At 58.2% G+C, this 19066-nt stretch overlaps 1 protein-coding gene across 1 annotated transcript in view; it reads left to right on the top strand.

Annotated features, from left to right (window-relative positions):
• Positions 1-16114, top strand: part of WNT3 (Wnt family member 3) — a gene marked incomplete at both ends in the record, with an annotated part of 43310 nt that extends 27196 nt beyond the window's left edge. The window contains 3 exons of the mRNA XM_082859840.1: positions 11049-11290; positions 14774-15039; positions 15635-16114. Coding sequence (XP_082715966.1) covers positions 11049-11290; positions 14774-15039; positions 15635-16114 — 988 coding nt within the window. The remainder of the gene's footprint in view (positions 1-11048; positions 11291-14773; positions 15040-15634) is intronic.
• Between the last annotated feature and the right edge of the window lie 2952 nt (positions 16115-19066).

Here is a 19066-nt window from a genome sequence, read left to right as displayed (position 1 = left end):
TCTAGGGCATCTCATGTCCCTCCCCCGCCCCGCCTCCTCCATCTAGCAAGAGACGGCAGGGGAACCTTCTCAGGCGGACACTCTCATTCCCCAGGCTTTTATCAAGCATCTACCTTTGTACCCAGTGAGCACCCCAGAGACCTGGTCCCACCGTGGTTTCTAGAATGCTCAGCGCCTCTCAAGTTGCTAAGGCTGGACTCGTTTGGAGAGAAGCCATTTGGCAGAAGTATCCTGAACCCCAAGCCAGTCATTTAACATCTTCAGGCCCCAGCTGCCTCCGCTGTGAAACAGCATAACCACCTGTGTGGGTCTGGGGGCAGAGGCTGGGCCGCAGCTTCCAGCTCTGAAGGGTCAGGACTCAACAAGTGTGACGTGTTTTATTTTGTTTTGTTTTAATTATTTATTTATTTTTGGCTGTGTTGGGTCTTCGTTGCTGCGTGCAGGCTTTCTCTTGTTGCGGCGAGCGGGGGCTACTCTTCGTTGTGGTGCGCAGGCTTCTCATTGTGGTGGCTTCTCTTGTTGTGGAGCACGGGCTCTAGGCACGCGGGCTCAGTAGTTGTGGCGCACGGGCTTAGGTGCTCTGCGGAATGTGGGATCTTCCTGGACCAGGACTTGAACCCGTGTCCCCTGCATGGGCAGGCGGATTCTTTTTTTTTTTTTTTTTTGCGGTACGCGGGCCTCTCACTGTTGTGGCCTCTCCCGTTGCGGAGCACAGGCTCCGGATGCGCAGGCCCAGCGGCCATAGCTCACAGGCCCAGCCGCTCCGTGGCATGTGGGATCTTCCTGGACCGGGGCACGAACCCGTGTCCCCCGCATCGGCAGGCGGACTCTCAGCCACTGTGCCACCAGGGAAGCCCGTGACGTGGTTTAAAGGGCTCGTCTGTGAGTTCCGAAGTGCTCGACGAAGCCGGTGCACTTGGGAGTGCGTCCCTCTGTGTTACCTGGAAACATTGTCCGCCAGGGGTCTTGGTGCCCCTCGGGAGACCCTTTGGGGGTCTGAGGAGTGAGGCCCTGGGCCCCTTTTCGCTTCTCTCTGGACACCCACCTGGGCTCAGGCCCAGTCTTCCCAGGCTAATACCTGCCTGAAGGAAGAGGCCGAGAGCTCGTGTGTCCTCTTGGTGTGAGGAGGACACAGCCCTGAGGACCCAAGCTGGAGCCGCTGACGGGCCAGAGAGGCAGGAGCCCCTCCCCCTTCTCCAAGGCCTCTGTCCCCCTGCTTCCTCTCAGTTCTCACCCTCTCTTCCTCCTCCCCAGGTCTGACCATCCCGCCCTGTGCCACCCCCCTCCCCCTGCAATTTGCCTGAAGGAGTCGATCCCTCTCTCTTACCTCCTCCCCTTCTCCACTCTGATCAACTCCACTTTCCTATGAAATTGAGAAGGCAAAAAAAAACCCTAACGCTCACAACACAACAAAAAACAGGTTTCAACATTTTACAGGTTTCAACATTTTTCAGGCCGCCTTGTCACATCTTATCAGATCAGCCAGGAGCCTCAGGCCAGGCACTCTGGGAGCCGCTTTGGAGAACAGAAGCTGTAACATTCCAGCCGAGTCCCTGCCCCACCCTCTGCACCCCTCTCTTCCCTCCCCCCTCCCCATCTTCTTCTCCCCAAAGAAACGTCCCGCAGGGCCCGCCCCTCCCTTTTACTGGGAACTCCGCAAGACCTTGGCTTTGAGTGTCCCCCCACTCGCTTCTCTCCCTTCCACGGCTGTGGCCCCTCTGAGCTCTCAGGTGGTCTGAGGTGCCCACTTGGTCCTGAAAGGTGGCTTCTAGAAGTTGGGCAGCAGAGGGGAGTTGTCATAGCCACTCACAGAGTGCACAAGTGGCCACTTGGCCAGTAGGGCCCTGGGTTGTGCTGGAGAGTTTAGGGCACCATGGCCAGTCCTCAGGGGCTGCTGCCAGTGGGAGGGAACGGCTTTTCACTTTGGTTCCATTTGGGGGGGGGATGTGTGGGTTTTGTCACCCATGGCGATGCGGACTGCTGGCCTGGAATACCCCCTTTCCCCCACATTCACACCAGTACAGATCCAGGAAGTGCTGACCGAAGTCCAAAGGGCCAGATTTCAGCCAAAACAACCTGAGGGAGCGACCCAGATCCTGGGTCCCAGGGCGAGCGGGACAAGCTCCCCGGGGTGGTGTGGGGGGCAGGCTGGGAGGTCCCACTGTGAGCACGGAGAGGTACCTCCACCCCACCCCGCAGGAGGACAGGGCTGTGAACTGAAGGCTTAGGATGCATCACCCAGGGAGGAGGGTGGGGACAAAAGTGGAAGAGGGAAGGAGCAGAGGAGAGGAAGGAAGGAAGGGCGTGGTGACTCGCTCTGTCCAAGTCTATTGGCTGCACGTCTCCTGCTCAGGAATACCTGCAAGAAAACAGGCCCGGGTGCTTGGTGCCCGTGTTGGCAGAGCCCAGCCCGACCAGCCTGCCTCCTGCCGGGTTTTGAAAAGCCCTCCCCACCTCTTGGCCTGAAGTTCTAGCCCCCCTGGTGTGAGGGCCCTGTCTCCACCCTCGTGCCTCCTCCCTCCCTCCCTTGGCACATGGCATCCACCGCCGCCACCATGAGGCTCCCCGATTGTCTCACCCTTTTTCTGGGTGCCCCCTGGGGGAGACAAGGCCTCAAGTACTATTCAACTGTTAGCTCCGGGACAGATTCCCAGATCTGAACTTCTAGCCTTGCTCTTTCCCTTGGGCTCCAGCTCTGCACCCCCGGTGCTGTCTGGACCTGGGTGCCTGCAGGTCTCACCAGCCCCACAAACTTCCTCTTTTTTCCCCAAACTGCTTTGCCTCTTACGTCCCCTTTCTCGGTTGACGGCATCTCCATCTTTCTGGTCATCCTGGCTCAAAATCTTGGTCATCCTTTCCTCCTTCCTGTTGTTTCCATGTGACCCATCATCACTCACTGCTTCTGTTTTTTTTTTTTTTTAATTTATTTAATTTATTTTTATGGCTGTGTCGGGTCTTAGTTGGGGTGCACGGGCTCTGTAGTGTGTGGCCTGCGAGCTCAGCAGGTGTGGTATGTAGGTCTTAGTTGCCCCGCAGCATGTGGGATCTTAGGTTGGGATCGAACCCACGTCTCTTGCATTGGAAGGCGGATTCTTAACCACTGGACCACCAGGGAAGTCCCTTCCTCTCTGCTTCTAAGGCCACTGTCCTGAGACCCAGAGCCACAGGCCCTGCTAAACTAAATGGGAGGTGCTCGGGCCCCAGGCCAAAGAGGTTCACCCCTGACCCCTGAAACCTGTCCCCCTGGGGGACTGTGATACGCAGACAGGCCTGAGACTCTCCTTAGCATAGAGTGTCACCCCGGCCACCTCACCCCCACTCCTTTCCCAGCCTTGGGTTTCTTAGTGCCCACCCCCGGCCCCATTCTGCAGTTAGACGTTGTCTAATAGGTTAATATTCCAAAGCCCAGCTCAGGAGTCTTCAATGGCTGTGCATGTCGCCAGAGTAGAACTTGGCACTCGGGGCCCCCGTCCTCTCCTCTGCTCCTTTGTAAGGTCCCTGGACTCCAGATGGGGTGGGCCCACCGCCGTTCTCTCCCACCTCTTGCCTGGGGCTCTTCCCGGGCACCCCAGCTCCCCCTGGGGGAGCCCCAGCCATCCTTCGCCAGCTCAGTGCCTGCCAGCGTGCTTAATGGTCACCACTGCCTGGGACTCGCTCGCCCCTCTTCCAGGATGCCCCCGCTCTTACCATGTGCTTTCTGGCATGAGGGTTACTTGGGTGCTAAGCTACAGGTGGCTGGGGACCCTTTGTCACTCATGGCACCCAGACCTAGTAGGTGCTGGAGAAACGCTTGTTGGTCTGTAACTGACAGATGCCTCCTGGTCTGGGTGCCCCATGGGTGTGGCTCAGTTCATCTCCATGTTTCCAGTGCTTGGCACTCGGCCCCATTCAGTGGTCGCTTAAATGTGTGTTGAGTGAATAGGTGGGGAATGAATTTGTTTACCAAGGGGAGGCTTTAACCTACTCTGCTAAGGGCAGGCACCTCTGTGCACTCCACACGTTTACTGCTCTTGGGGTCAGGTTCTTGCAGTTGCTTCTTCAGTGACTCCTCTCTGGACCTTGGGTCCCAGCTCAGTGTGTGGATGCTTTCTACCCTCACCCTTCCCTTCCTGTGTATAAACAAGGGTGGCCCTGTAGTTCTTCTTGGGACACGTGAGAACCAGAGGACCCATCCATGCCTACTGAGTGAATGGACCAGCTGCTGACAGGAAAGGTCCAGGGAGATGTTGATGAAAGGCACCTGCTGGGGTATCTAGGCCTGCTCTGAGGACTACGGGACCACGTGAGCCCTTTGGACTCAGAAGCAACTCCCTCCCCTTGGCTCGTACTGAGATGGGTTCAGGGTTGGGTTGGGTTGGGAGGGTGTAGAGCTGTGCTTAGCACCCGTGGGGCCCACATGTGCTCCAGGGAGGATAAGCGGATGGGTAGAAAAAAGTGGGAGCTTGTGACTCTTGACCTAAGGCCCTCCTCTTGCTTTGTCACAAGCTCCCTGCCGAAGCACCGGGGTGAGTGGCCCTTGCCACTCGTGTTTAAGCTCTTTGGAAGTTCTAGGAGTTGGGTGCATCAGGGCCCACTAGGCCCTGCCCTCCCCTACCACACTGGGTACATGTGCCCCTGAACTTGTCAGGCTCCCCTCATGATGTCCACCAGCCCTGAGTGGCCTCTTGAGCTAAGTAGAAAGGTAGTAACCTTGAGTTCCAAGGCCAATGCTGGATCTTTATTTTCTGCCCATTTTCAAGATTTTCTTTCCCATTCTGGAAGTTTCCATCTTGCCCCAGGCCAGGGTTGGGCCCCTCTGGACCCAGGAACAGGAAGGCCATCTGTCCAGTACTGCCCAGGAGCCAGCTGGTAGAGCACCAGGCACTGGGCTATTGTTTCCAGAAACACGGTGGTCACTCTGGAGGAAAGAGACAAAGGACCACAAAGGAGGTGGTTCTGATTCCTCCCTTTTTCCGTCTCCTTCCCTTCCTCCTGAACTCATGGCAGTCAGCTTAGGAGGCACCGGTTCTTTGGGTCAGCATCTTCAGGTGGCCTCTCTGGGGCTAGCAGAGATGGTCAGTCCTCGCCGTTGGAAAAGGTGAGGCCGAGAGGACCATGACTCCAAGAAAGGCATGACCAGGGGAGGCTTGGCCACGGAGCTCACGCTGAGACTGGAGAGCAGAGGCGGGGACCCCGGAGCCTTTCCCTGGGCTGCACCCTTGGATCCACCTTCCACAGCCCCGCCCATATGCGACTGTGTGACCTGGGAAAATAACAAACTCTCTCTGGGTCTCAGTCTTCCCATCCAGGGGAGGAAGGGATTAGATAAGACCAGTGGTTCTCAGACTGCATCCTGCAGAGGGGCCACAGGTGAGAGCAAGGGGGAAGGTCAAGGGATAGGTCTCTGGGCCCCTGCCCTTCTTTTTTTTTTTTCCTTCAATTTAACCATTTTTAAGTGTACAAACCAGTGGCATCAAGTAGGTTTGCAATGTTGTTCAACCATCACCACTGTTTCCAGAACTTTTCATCGTCCCAAACAGAAACTCATACTCATTAAGCTGTGACTTCCCCTCCCAGCCCCCAGCTACCTCTAACCTACTCTTGGTCACGATGCATTTGCCTGTTCTTGGTACCTCCTGTGAGTGGAATCATACTATATCTGTCCTTCTGTGTCTGGCTTATTGCGCTTGGTATAATGTTGTCAGGGTTCATCCATGTTGTAGCCTGTATCAGAGCATCATTCTTTTTTGTGGCTGAATAATATTCCACTGTATGGATTTACCATGTTTTGTTATCCATTCATCTGCGGATGGACACTCAGGTTGTTTCCCCCTTTTGGCTGTTGTGAATAGTGCTGCCATGAACACTGGTGTACAAGTATCGCTTGGATCCCTGCTTTCAGTTCTCCAGGATCTATACCCAGGAGTGGAATTGCTGGGTCATGTGATGATTCTATCTTTAGCTTTTTGACGAAGAGTCCCTCTTTTTATCTGTTTTATGTACCAGGGAGGGTGGGGGGAGGATGTAGATTAGGAAAAAATGGCTAACAAATAAGAAACACCCTAAACTAGATGACTCCTGAGGCCCCTCCAATCTCTCAAATACTGTAATGTTGGAAGAGTCGAAGGTCAAAAATGTAGGAAAGTTTGAGTGCAGGGGAGGGCGCCTGGTTGGGTATAGGGCTCCAACCCACGTGGCTCGTTAAGGGGAGCAGGGCGGGGACAGCACGTGGTCCCTGCCGGCAGGTCATTGCTGGGTGGACGGCAGAGTCTGTGGGTCCACCGCGCCATGGTCACTGAACAGGCTGCGCCGTGCGGGACCCTTGTAGGCCTCTCACTATATGCTGTGTGCCTAGGCTGGCTCAGCACTGAGGTGCCCTGTGCTCACCCAGCACTGAGGTGCCCTGTGCTCACCATGCAGGCCCACCTCCAGCTTCTGGAGGCCGAAGGCGCCGAGCGGGGCGGTGAACGGCTTGATGGGGCTGGGAGGCTGATTAGACCGTGCATGGCATTTAAGCCTGGCCTGTTTGGAGAGGGGGTTTCATCCTCAGAGGTCAACATCGAGGCCTCTGGAGCAGCCTGTCGCTGGCTGGCACCTGCCACCCATCCGCCTGGCTGCCTGTGTCTGTCCTCGGCCCAGCTGGGCAGTGGGCGGTTGGGCGGAGGATGAACTGTCCTTAGGGGAGGGTGGCAGGGCCCTTGGGCCGGGCAGGGCCAGGAGCTGGGTATAAATAGGCCTGGCGGTGCCCTCCCCCCTCCCCCTCACCAGCTGCCAGTGCCAGGCAGGTCCCCACCTCCCTTGGGAGCCCAGCCACTCTCTCGGGTCCTAAACGTAGGAACTTCCTCAGCGGAACTGAGGAATCTTGTCCTGTGTGTAGGTAGAACCTCCGGATGCCTGGAGGCCTGGGGAGTTTGGCTGCAAGACTGGGGGTGGATCAGACTGGCCTTTGGGGAAGGAGTCGTTCTTTTATTCCTCCCCTGGAGAATCAGCGAGTACCTGGCATGGGCCTGGCCCTTTGGTCGGCCAAGTGTGCTTGTGTGGGTGCTTGTGTGTATGCGTGTGTGTGTGTCTGTGTGTCTGTGTGTGTGTGTGTGTGTCTGTGTGTCTGGTATGGTGAGAGGTGTTGGTGGGGGATGGGAGGAGATGCAACACAACCTCTATCCTCAGGGAACTCACACTAGCACAGCCAGATGGAATTGGAAACAAGTCAGTTCAGCCCTTTGAGATAAGGTCTGAGTGAAGTAGAGGAGGAACAGAGGGAGGAGAGGTTACTTCTGTCTGGGGGCCCACGAAATCCTTCAGAATGGAGGCGGCCCAGGAACTGGAGGTTGAAGGATGGGTAAGATGTTTGCCGGGGAATTGGGCAGTGGAGAGGCGGATGGCGGGCGCTAGTCAGCCAGCAGGCCACTCCCACTTGGGTGCGGAAGAACCGTGTGGCCCCCTCCAGGGGAACATGCACTTCGCTGGTGGGGACAAAAGGAGCTGTGAGTCAAGTTAACGCATCTGTGGTGGTGGAATCTCAGACATGCGCATGTGTGGGTAGGAGGCTCACCGGTCGGGTGGCAGGGCGTATTTGGGGGAGGGCAGCTCTCCTGCAGAAATCCATCCCACGGCCACAGCCCCATTGGCCCCAGCACCAGCCCTCAGAGCTAAACCCCCATCCCTAGAGGCCCTTGCTCATCACCGGCAGGACGTCCAGATCTGAGCTGAAATCCTTGAACGGAGAATCCTGGAATGCCCTTAGCATCCCTATGCCCTTGCCCTTTGGGTTAACTTTAACACTCGGCCAGATCACAGATGTCCTTTCAGCCACCCTGGTTAGGACAGAGCTTCCGGGAAAGGGGCCAGCCTTGCATCCTTCCCAGTGATGGATGGGAAGGGGCTCTGAAAATTCCGATGTGTTCTGTCAAGTCAGGGATGGGAGGGCTGAGAAATGAGGTTGATGTCGTAGCAGGGGACGAAGTGCTGGGGACAGCCCCTAAACACATGGTAACCACCATGACCACCGCGACTTGAGGGCTTCCTATGTGTCAGGGGCCTTCTATCCTTTATCCCTCCCATTATGTCTATTTAATAGGTGAAGAAACTGAGGCACGAGGGGTTAAGTAAACTGCTTGAGATCAGCAGCTTGGAAACAGCAGAGCTGGATTTGAATGCAGGCAGCCTGGCTCCAGGTGCACGATGGACCTGGACAGCAGGAAGGAGACAGGGTTTGGTGGGAGGAGGGAAAAGAACTCATCGTCTCTGAGGCTGGGAGTTATTCTTGGAGGATATCATCCCTGGAGTCAGACAAACCTATGGTTGCCCAACTTCTCTGCCTCAGTTTCCTCACCTGTAAAACTGAGATGACAGTACCCACGTCATAGAGCTCTTGTTGAGGATTAAGCGACATGATATCTGTGAAGCGCCTGGCATATACGTGCTAAATAAGTGGTTGTCGTGATGATCGCTAGTGTTGAATGCGACTGCAGAGGAAAGGAAATCTGCTTGGTCAGAGGAGAGAGTGCAACTGTCCAGGAGGAAGGAGTCACAGTCAAGGGCTTGGTGCCCCGGAGGGGAGGGCAGGGGACCGTGGCATCTCCCTACTGGGAGATGTTTGGGGGACAGCTCTGGCCTTTGCAGCCAACCAAGCCCTGCCGGCCAGTGTGTAGGGCTTGAGCATTTTGCTGGGCTGGGTAGGCCCACCTGGGACCCACTGGGGTGGGGATGCTGGTGAAATGAGGGAGCAGGGAGCCGCTTGGAGGGCTGGGATCAGGGGCAGCCTCACGGAGTGGAAATGAAGAGCCAGCCGGGGCTTCCCCACAGCCCAGCCCCACCCCCCCACCCTGCAGCGCACCAGCCGCACCTGGCTCCGTGCATCTGGCTGTGTGGCCTTGAGCAAGCTGCTTCTCTCTGTGGGCCTCTGCTTTCTCATCTGTATAATGGGCTTTGTGCTCTCTAAAGGCATTTCTTGTAGGTTCTTATTCTGATCCAGCTTAGGGTGCCCAGGCCTGCAGAAGTGCCAACGGGTGTAGGGCAAAGGCCACTAGAGGGCAGGGAAGGAGGAGAGGGACAGAGGATGTGGAAGGAGTAAAGGAAGGAGCCCTGGGGCCCTGGTGTGGTTGGTAAGCAGACCAGTAAATGGGGGATGACATGGGACAGAGCCCCCTGGTGCCAGAGGTGATCGTGACACAGGCCTGACCAGGTTGGAGTTTGCAGTGGGTCCAGGAGGCCAAGTTGAAGGAGCGCGTGGGCTCCTCAAGGCCAGTCCATCCCTCTAGGGACAGGCATGGATGGAGCTGCCTTTTGGGGGGAGACCGGGGAGGGCTCTGGCCGAAGGGGAGGGACACAGAGGCTGGGCAGTTGGTGCCAGGTCTCCCCATGATGCTCTGGGACACTCAGGGACCAGGCCGGGTATGAGGAGGTGGCAGAGAATCGCCAAATTCCTTTAGAGGGGTCCTCAAGGCCCACACTCAGAACCAAACCCAGGTGAGGCCATGGGGGTAGCAACGACCTCCATCTGGCCCCAGCTCCCCTCTCCAGCTGTCTGCATATAGGGCTTTGGGGCCTAAACGTCAGAGGAGGGAGTGGGAAAGGCATGGCCTTCTTCCCTTCCTCCCATGATGGCCCAATGCTGAGTCATCTGCACTGAACCCTGGCTCGGTTTCTCTATCCGGTGGTTGCAGTGCCCCTGGGGCAGCTGCAGGGCAGGCCTGGATGTGCTGGTTAAGAGCATGTGGAGAGGCAGCCTGAGCTGGGGCGGGAGGCTCAACTCTGCTGCTGCACAGTCCTGCAGACTTGGGCAGTTTACTAAGCTCCCTGGCCTCAGTTTCCTTGTCTATGAAATGGGATGTTGACGATGATAATGAAGTTCCTACTTCACAGACTTGCTGTGAGGTTTCCATAAGGTAGGACATGAGCACTCAGAACCGGTCCAGCACATAATAAATGCTAGGTGTTTGATTATCACTATTATCACAATAACCAGTTTGTAACTGTAAACAGGGCAGGGGCAGGAGAGGGCAACCTGCAAAGCCCTGTCAGATGCTGTGTGTGTCTTGGTGCGCATCAGGGGGCTCTGGGCTGACCTGCTCTATCACTCAGGTCCAGTCTTAAGGCCCAGGGTGCAGACGGGCCAGGCCTGCAGTCACTCCCACCCCTCAGGACCCAGGCAGGCACCGCAGAAGGCAGGGTGGTCCGTGGTTAGCCCCACCTAGACTGACAGACTACTGACTGAAAAATGAGGGACATTAGAGTGACGTGATTTGATCAAGGTCACTTGCATTGGATAGGGGGAGTACGATCTGAGGTCTTCTCCCTCCTGACCCTGAGCTAGACTTTCATGAAACAAAGCCAAGCTCCAGTCTCTGGTCAGAAAAGAGATGGTGCTCCAGAAACTTCTAGGGAGCTGCAAAGATGGTCACAGAGGCCCTGGCGGACAAAGACCTGGGGAGAGACACTGGGAGGCTCTGGGCTGGGCAGGCATCGTCCCAGGGAAGAGGCTGAGAGGCATTGCCACAGGTGGTATGCGTGTGTATGTGTATGTATGAGTGCAAGCTTGCACACGTGCAAGCTCCCTGCTAGGACTGAGGCTTCTCTACTTCCTGCTTTCTCTGAGATGTGATGGGGGTCAAGCTAGCTCCTGCCATCTTCGTCTCTGTAGATTTTGTTTCCTTCTGATGGATCATTGAAAGTCTCCATGTGGCCTAGAAACTGAAACTCCCAACCTGACCTCTCCCCATCAGGGAAACTGGCCCAGAGCCTGGGAGGGACTTGACCTGGGCCTCTAATACCATCTTTCCATCCAGGGTTCTTTTCATAGTATTGCATTGCTCCCAGGTGCCCCTGCAAACTGGAAATGCCCATGGCAGAGGGCCGACTCCCTGGATCAGAGCTCTGCTCTTCAAGGGACAGTTACACGCCAGGTGGAAGGTAGTGCATTCAGATGCCAGGTTTCTCAGGGCCATGGCTTCGGGCTCACAGGCCCTCCATGGCTCCACCTACCCTGAGTACTCACGGAGAAGAAACGATGCCCACAGTGGGCCGCGTGCTTTGTGCCTGCAGTGCCACTGCCTTCTGTCTGCCTGCAGGTCCCTGGCCCTGGGCCAGCAGTACACATCCCTGGGCTCACAGCCCCTGCTCTGCGGCTCCATCCCAGGCCTGGTCCCCAAGCAACTGCGCTTCTGCCGCAATTACATCGAAATCATGCCCAGCGTGGCCGAGGGCGTGAAGCTGGGCATCCAGGAGTGCCAGCACCAGTTCCGGGGCCGCCGCTGGAACTGCACCACCATCGACGACAGCCTGGCCATCTTCGGGCCCGTCCTCGACAAAGGTACTGTCTCTGGGTGGGTAGGAGGTGCGCGAGGAGGTGGGGGGAGGGCATCAGGGCACAGTCACTCTTCCACATCAGGGCGTCTCAGCTCTGAGCCCAGGGTCACCAGGGGAGGGCGATAAAGCTGGTCACGACCCGCGGCCTCCACAGAAATTGGGCCAGGTCCCTCTCTGGCCTGACCCAGGCTGTTGTCGGTGGTTGCCACACCTTCCCAGGTGCTGCTGGGGGCTGGGCAGCCTTGAGATCCCATCCCGAGATCCTAGGGTAGGCTAGGAGGCTGCAGCCTTCCTTTCCTCCTGGCCGGCACAGTGGGTGGCCCCAGGCTTTGATGTGGACTTTCGTGACGTTTTCCCAATGCTGTGTTAAGTGCTATGTAAATCTAGTTTTGGGGTGGGGTGAGAGCATTGTCCCCCTTAGGTCCCTCCCATGTAGAAAATTCTGGAGTTGAGGAAGCTGCCTCGTGCTGGTGGCACTGCATTACCCCCAGGTGCTTCCGTGGGAAGCTTCAGCTGCCCCTGATAGCTGGATATGCCCACGGATTGTGGTGGGGCTAGAGGGTGCGCTGGCTTTTGGGTAACTTGCATCTTGCAACCTGTGAGTCGCATTGGCTGTGTCGCAAATGAATGGGATTCACATTACTCGACTTTGAACATGAAGGCACTGGGAGAGAGGCATGAGAGGCACAACTGCTCCCAAGAAGGGGATTTTAGGGCTGGTGAGTTCTGGGCTGAAGTTGGGCTACTGTTTGAGCAATCGCAGTGTCTAGGAATGTAATGACCCAGCTGGCCTCCGGGGAGCTACCATTCCTTTTCCTCAGCAACTTGAACCCTCCTCCGGCCACCACCAGGGCTTTGGCACCCAAACAGGTGAACCGGGCCCTCCCTCCTTTTAGAAGAGTTGCATTTACAGCCAGAAAGAAAAGGGATCTGAGAACCAGCTGGACGTGGGGAAGGGTTGGGGGGGAGTGGCAGGGAATGAGTGGGGCGAAGCCGACCCCCCATTTTAGAGTGGAGTCCCCCTTTACCTGTGTCTCAGGTGCACCTTGTAAGTCGGACCTACAGGCTATTGTCATGGGACAGAAGGGCAATTAGCGAATCAATGGATGATGATTCTGCTTAGCTTCTATTACCAAAGCTAATTATTCCTTGTTTACATAAAAGGTTTGGCCTCCAATTGGGGCCAAGTGGCGGTGGTTTGCAGGTTTGCATTTCAAACCTGATCTTGCCGGCGTGTCAGTCTCCTCGCCTTCCGGTGCCCCACCTTGGGCCAGGTAGTGCTTAATCAAACAGCCTGGCGTCTAGACGCGCTCCCCAAAGCAAGACTCACCTTCTGATTGCTCTTCCCCGCGCGGGACGTTAGCCTGTGAAAACCGGGTCTCTGAGCTTATTATCCCTTCACGTCTGTGTTTAACGTTTTAAATCACCGTTGTAGGTTCTAGGACTTGCCTACATCTCGAAATTGCAAGAGGGCAGTTTTGTGTGGGAGGAGGGAGGGAAGGTGTCAGAGACACTGGGAATCTGAGGGAAGCTCTGCGGTCTCCGGGAGGAAGGCCCCCGCATGCACGCGCGCCCCAGCGCCCAGAGCCCGGCGGGAACGGGTTCGAACGCAGCTCTAGGCTCCACGCTCGGGCCCCGCTTCTGGCGAATCCCGCACCCCTGCCGTGTGGGCCGCCAGGGTAGACCTCTGCCCACGGCTTTGAGACCCAGGGTGGCAGGGAGGCGGTCTGCTCCGGGGCGCGCATCTTCCGCGGACGCCGGGGACAGACTCCCCGGGGCTGGCCCGCCCGGAGCGGAGGCCGGGGCGGGGCTGCACCCGGGCGCGGGGGGCGCAGGGGTCAGCGGCCGGAAGGCGCGAGGCTGCGACGGCGGGGTGCGGGCGGCGGGGGATCGCGGTCCCCGGGCGGGGCGGGCGGCCCGGAGGGGCTTAGGCGGCTTGAAAAGGGGCCCGAGAGCCGCCCCCCACCGCGCGGCCCATCCCCGCGCCCGCTGCGGCCGCCGAGCCATTCACACGCCCTCTGGCCATTCGGCGCGGCGCGGGGGCGGGGGGCGCCGCTTCAATGGGGATTTCGCGGGCCGGCGCCGGGGCCGGGGGCGCGGCCCGGCCGCGGGAGCCGCCCGTTGCTACGCGGTGGCGGCCGGCCCGGCGGCCCGGGCCCGGCGGCCGCATTATGCGGGTAATGCGGTGTGACACCGCGCGAACAAAGGCGGATTGAGCGGCCCAGCGGGCCCCGCCGGACGGGGACCAGCACAGCAGGGCTGTCAGCGCCGCTCCCAGGCTAATCCCCGCCCCGCCCCCGCCGCCCCCGCGTCCCCGGGGCTGGGAACCGAGCGCGGCCCGGGGCCCGGGCGCCGCCGCCGCCGCGAGAGGCCGCAGGCCGGCCGGAAGCGCGGCGCTCGCCCTCGGCGCCCCCGGCCCCCGGGTCGCTGAGGGGTGGGCAGCCGGGGCCGGGGTCGGAGCCGGGGCGCAGCGCCTCAGGCCTCGGCCGCGCCGTGTCGCAGTCGGCGCTGGATGCGCGGGTTCACTGCCCAGGTGGGGACCGCTCCCACTCCCCGCCGGCCTGCTCGGGAAGGGGGACGCACCCTCCTCTGCAGGTGGCCCACGAGGGCCCCGGGGCCTCTGAAGAGATGGCAGTGGCCACGAGGGGTTACCAGGCTCCCTCGTACGCCGAGCTGCCCTCAGCGCTCAGGACCAGAGCCACAGCCCAGGAAAGGAGGCATCCAGACCAGCAGCCCGGCGTTTTGCAACCTGCCTGGCCTTGGGCAGGTCACCTCCCTGCTCTGGGTTCCTCACCAGTAAGGAGAGAGATGGTTGGACTGCAGGTCTTTCAGGCCTTTGCCTCCCTAGTTGTCAATGTATCTGCTAAATGGGCCTGTAATAAGACTTTCTGCCTCACAGGGGTGAGAGGATTAAATGGGATAAAGCACACGAAGGGCAGAATCTGGTGCAAACCCAGCACTCAAAGGTAGTTATCATTATAATGATGTCGGCGGGGTTGGGGGGGGCACCCTGAGAATCTCTTCTTTCTCTTTGCTGGACCCTGGGACAGAAGCAGGGAAGTGCCCTGTGTCCCTCCATCCTCCCGGGAGGGGCTTGGCCTTCTCAGTCCAAAACCTTGGCTTTGTCTGGGTGGAGGACAGGAGAATGGAAGGGGGAAGCTGACATGCTGACCACTGCACTCCTGGTCAGGAACTCTGGTGGCAGAGGGAAGTTGTACCCACCTGCCAGAGTTGCCTTTCCACCCCTGTTTCTAACAGGCTCCACTCTGCCAGCTGTTAAAGCCCTGGGTTAATCAGTTAGCAGCTCTGGGCCTCTGTTCATCTGTAAACTGGGGATACCCACTAGGGGCTAGGCCAACCAAAGAGGAAAAGGCACTTCTTCTCCCTTGGGGCTGCAGAGCCCCTTTTCGCAGCTGGGGAGGTCAGGGCAGGGCAGCCGCGTCCCAGGGCCCGGCCTGAGCAGCGCCTCCCAATGCCTTCCCCACAGCCACCCGCGAATCGGCCTTCGTGCACGCCATCGCCTCAGCCGGCGTGGCCTTCGCCGTCACACGCTCCTGTGCCGAGGGCACCTCCACCATCTGTGGCTGCGACTCGCATCATAAAGGGCCGCCCGGGGAAGGCTGGAAGTGGGGAGGCTGCAGCGAGGACGCCGACTTCGGGGTGCTTGTGTCCCGGGAGTTCGCGGACGCACGTGAGAACAGGCCGGACGCGCGCTCGGCCATGAACAAGCACAACAACGAGGCTGGCCGCACGGTGAGCCCTGGCCGCCCTCACCCCAGCCCTGCCCAAGACCCCTTTTCCGGACCTGTACCTGCCCCTCCCTGTGGCCCTTGTGCATTCCTGGCTCCCTGCTCTCCTCTTTCCCCTCCTTTCTCCTCGGACTGCTCCGGGTCCCCACCCCCACCCCACCCTGGGGATGCGGCAGCCCGCGAGCGCAGGTACCAGCCAGCCCATCCGGTGCACTTCAGCTACCTGTGTAGGGCTGTGAGACCCATGGACCTGGCTTTGAATTCAGCCTCCATCCTTTCTTATGGTTGCTTGACCTAGGGCTAGTCACTTAAGCTCCCAGCCAGTTTCCCTATCTGTTACATGGGAATAACAATTCTTATTTTCTAGGGCTTTGAGAAGTGGATGTGATTTCTGCCAGTGCTTGGGGTGTGAAGGGGAGGGAAACAAGGTCATCATCCTTTAGGTCTGAGCCTCAGTCCCCAGTCAGTTCTCACCCTGGCATGGTGTAGGAATAGAGAAGGCTTCAGCGATGGGGGTGGGTGGGTCAGAGTGGGAGGGCCTGGGTGTGCTCCCAGGTGGGGTCAGTCTGGGGACCAGCTGCTACTCGTCCTCTTTCTAGACCATCCTGGACCACATGCACCTCAAGTGCAAGTGCCACGGGCTGTCGGGCAGCTGTGAGGTGAAGACCTGCTGGTGGGCCCAGCCCGACTTCCGCGCCATCGGGGACTTCCTCAAGGACAAGTACGACAGCGCCTCGGAGATGGTGGTGGAGAAGCACCGGGAGTCCCGTGGCTGGGTGGAGACCCTCCGCGCCAAGTACGCGCTCTTCAAGCCGCCCACTGAGAGGGACCTGGTCTACTACGAGAACTCCCCCAACTTTTGCGAGCCCAACCCCGAGACGGGCTCCTTCGGCACCAGGGACCGGACTTGCAATGTCACCTCCCACGGCATCGATGGCTGCGACCTGCTCTGCTGCGGCCGTGGCCACAACACAAGGACGGAGAAGCGGAAGGAGAAATGCCACTGCATCTTCCACTGGTGCTGCTACGTGAGCTGCCAGGAGTGTATCCGCATCTACGATGTGCACACCTGCAAGTAGGGAGCCAGGTAGGGTGGCCCGGTGGGGAGGCTGGGGTGCCTTGATGCAGGGCACTGGGTTTGGCTGTCTCCTCTTCTTGGCAACCCTGTTCTGTTTCTGGGCGGTCCAGGACACGTTTCCAAAGCCAAGGTAGGAAGCCAGGATTTCCCAAGCTTCAGTGGGAACGGTCCTTGGGCAGTGTCTTGGTGGATTACACAAAGCACAGATAATAACCAAGTGTGTACACACGAGGCTGCAATTGATTAAATTTGTGTACAAGTTAGTAAGTAAATAAGGAGCCAGGTCAATTTTTCGCACAGCCACTAGCTATCATTATTGAACATCTGTGGAGCCAGAGGAGGGACTGTGGGGTTGGAGGCTGGGACGCCCGACTTCTGGTCTTGACTGTGCTTCTAACTTCCTGTTCTTTCACTTCTTTGGGCCTCAGGTTTCTTACTGTAAAGTGAGGGGGTTAAAATACTTGAAATAGCAGGCCAAAAAGTCTCTTGTGCCCCTGAGGCAGAGTTGTTTTGCATCCACCTTGAACTTAGAGGGCAGGTTTTTGTGCAAGCGTTAACTCCTACCATCCTCAAGGAGGTGGGCGGGAGGAAGCGGTGTATAAGCCCATATCCCGGCAGATCTGAAGCTTGGGTGGAGCGGGGCACACTCTCACCGTGTTTATGGACGGTGATGGGGAGGAGGAAGGAGTCAAGCTCAGAGTGATGGTGGTGAGTAATCAAGGGATCAAAGGCTGGTGGATTAGGCTCCCACGCTCCCCAGAGGTGGCCTGCGCGGGGAGACACTCTTGCCCGGCCCTCGGGTCCATAGGTCCCCAGGACAGGTCAAGATTGGCGTGTGGTAGTCCTGGTCTTGGAGGGTCTCTAAGGCCCAAGGGAGGGTTTCTCCCCTTTCTCTGCCCTGAGAAGGGGCCTAATCTACAGGGGTGCGAGCCCTGGTCCAGCTTCCACCACTCGCCCACCTTGTGACCCAAATAAGACCATCTCCTCATCTGTCATCCTCCCCAGAGGTGCCGTGAGGAACAAAGTGAAGGACACTGGAGACGGTGCTTGAACTGTTGTGAGGGACTCCCCTGCCTGGGTCATCACTGCCTGGGGCTGTGTCAGCGAGGGCACCCCACTGGGCGATGCGGTCCCACACAGGGCGGGACTGGGGGAGGGGTCGGACTTCTGTGCTGCATGGAGGGACCTCACGTGCTGGGGAGAGCTCTGCTGGAGGGGTGGCTCAGCCAGTCTGGGAAGCCCCTCTGTGTAGCTCAGGTTCCGTCCTGGCAGGGGCAGAGTCTGGGAAGACAGCAGGAGGTACCACTTTTCTTGGTGTCTGAATAAAAGCAGTGTGGGAGTGGAAAGAGGACAGAGGCGGTTCTACCTCCACCACTTCCCAGCTGGAAGCCCAGTTTCCTCATCTGTACAGCAGTGGTGATGATGTGGGCCTAGCAGAATTTTCCTGCGGTTCAAGCAAGCCAGCAGATGTGAAGGCTCGTCTGAATAGGGTGCTAACAGAAAGTGATAAATGCCATGAGAGCCAGGACATGAGGGCAGTCATCGTGCAAGGAAACGGTGTCATCACTTGGGCAGTTTCATCTACTGCTTTTCAAAACGATGGAAGAGAAGTCAGTGAATAAGAGAGAACGCCCAGGCTCCCTGTGGCTTGTCAGGTGGAAGGAATGTTTGAAACCTGTGGTGCTTCCTTCCTCTGATGTCCACTCTGGCCAGAGGCAACAGTGTCCCCCCTGTCAAGCAGGACACGGCTCTGGCCATTCTGAGAGGAGGCTCGGGGGAAATCGGAATTTCAGAACACTAGCCCTGGAGGGGGCACAGAGGGCCGTTTGTCTAGCCTGCCCATTGCACAGATAAGGACACTGAGCCCAGGGCTCTGCCTCCAGAAAGGCCCCATATGTGGGTCCTGCAGAGGCCACAGCGGCAGCAGCCCAGGCCCCGGCAGTGGCTCTACGGGGCTCCAGGGTGTCACAGCTCTGTTCCAGCACCTCCCCTCCCCTCCCCTCCCCTCCCCTCAGTGAGCAGCCGAGAGAAGCCATCTGCCAGGTGGGAAGGAGATGCTGGGTTTGCCCTCAGTGTCCATAAAAATCCCCCGCCTGCGATCTGATACTGATCGTAAGAAGAGGCAACACTCTCCATCAGCCTTCTGTTCCCCGTTTCTGAACAGAATGGCACTGCCCCCAGTCTTACGGAAAGTACTACGTGGACGTGGTTTCAACATGCCACACCCAGGTAGACGGTGGCCCCCCGGGCCCTCATACATGGACACTCTGGAGTCCTTGCTCTGGGACAAGTGGAGAATCGTCCCCCAGTGTGGTGCCCTTCTGACAAACACTCAGTTTGGTGAGTGATTTGGGGCAAGTTGTTTTGCCTCCGAGCCCCAGTTCCCTCACCTGTGGACTAGAGGTCATCCATACAGACAGCCCTGGCACAGGGTCCAAGGAAGCAGCAAAAGATTCCAAGGCTGAGTGGAGCTGACCTCCAAGGGCGACTTCCCCCAGGCCTGCTGCTGGTCTGGAGCCACAGGCTGAGACCAGTTACCTTTCCTGTCCTTTCATCCACACCGACACTCTGCAGGCAAGATGAGAACTTTGGAGACAGGCTGGCAGGGACTTCAGGGAACAGAGCCTGCAGCCTTCCTCTTGGCTGCATTGTCTCCAGTGCAGGTGGGAGAGAGAAGGGCGCCCCGGAGCAGGACGTGTACCCTCCACACTCTCGGGGAGGAGCCCCAGTCAAGATGTTTTATGCCACAGGAAGGCCAGAGTCCTGGGCCTTCCTTGTGGGGAAACCTCTTTCCATTGCTTGTAGATTTTGTCCAGTGTCTCAGGCTAACCACTGATTTCCTACCTTACGAGCTCCAGGTTTATTCCTTGTTATTCAGATTCTGTGAGCACAGTAAGCTGGAAAGGGCTCTGCGTGAGAGTCAGGTGGCCTGGCTGACCCCAAGTCCTGGGTC

Source organism: Leucopleurus acutus (genome assembly GCF_964270905.1).
Source record: "Leucopleurus acutus genome assembly, chromosome: 19".
Lineage (NCBI taxonomy): Eukaryota > Metazoa > Chordata > Mammalia > Artiodactyla > Delphinidae > Leucopleurus > Leucopleurus acutus.
Note: the sequence above shows the minus strand (reverse complement) of the source record. Positions and strands in the feature narration are given on the sequence as shown.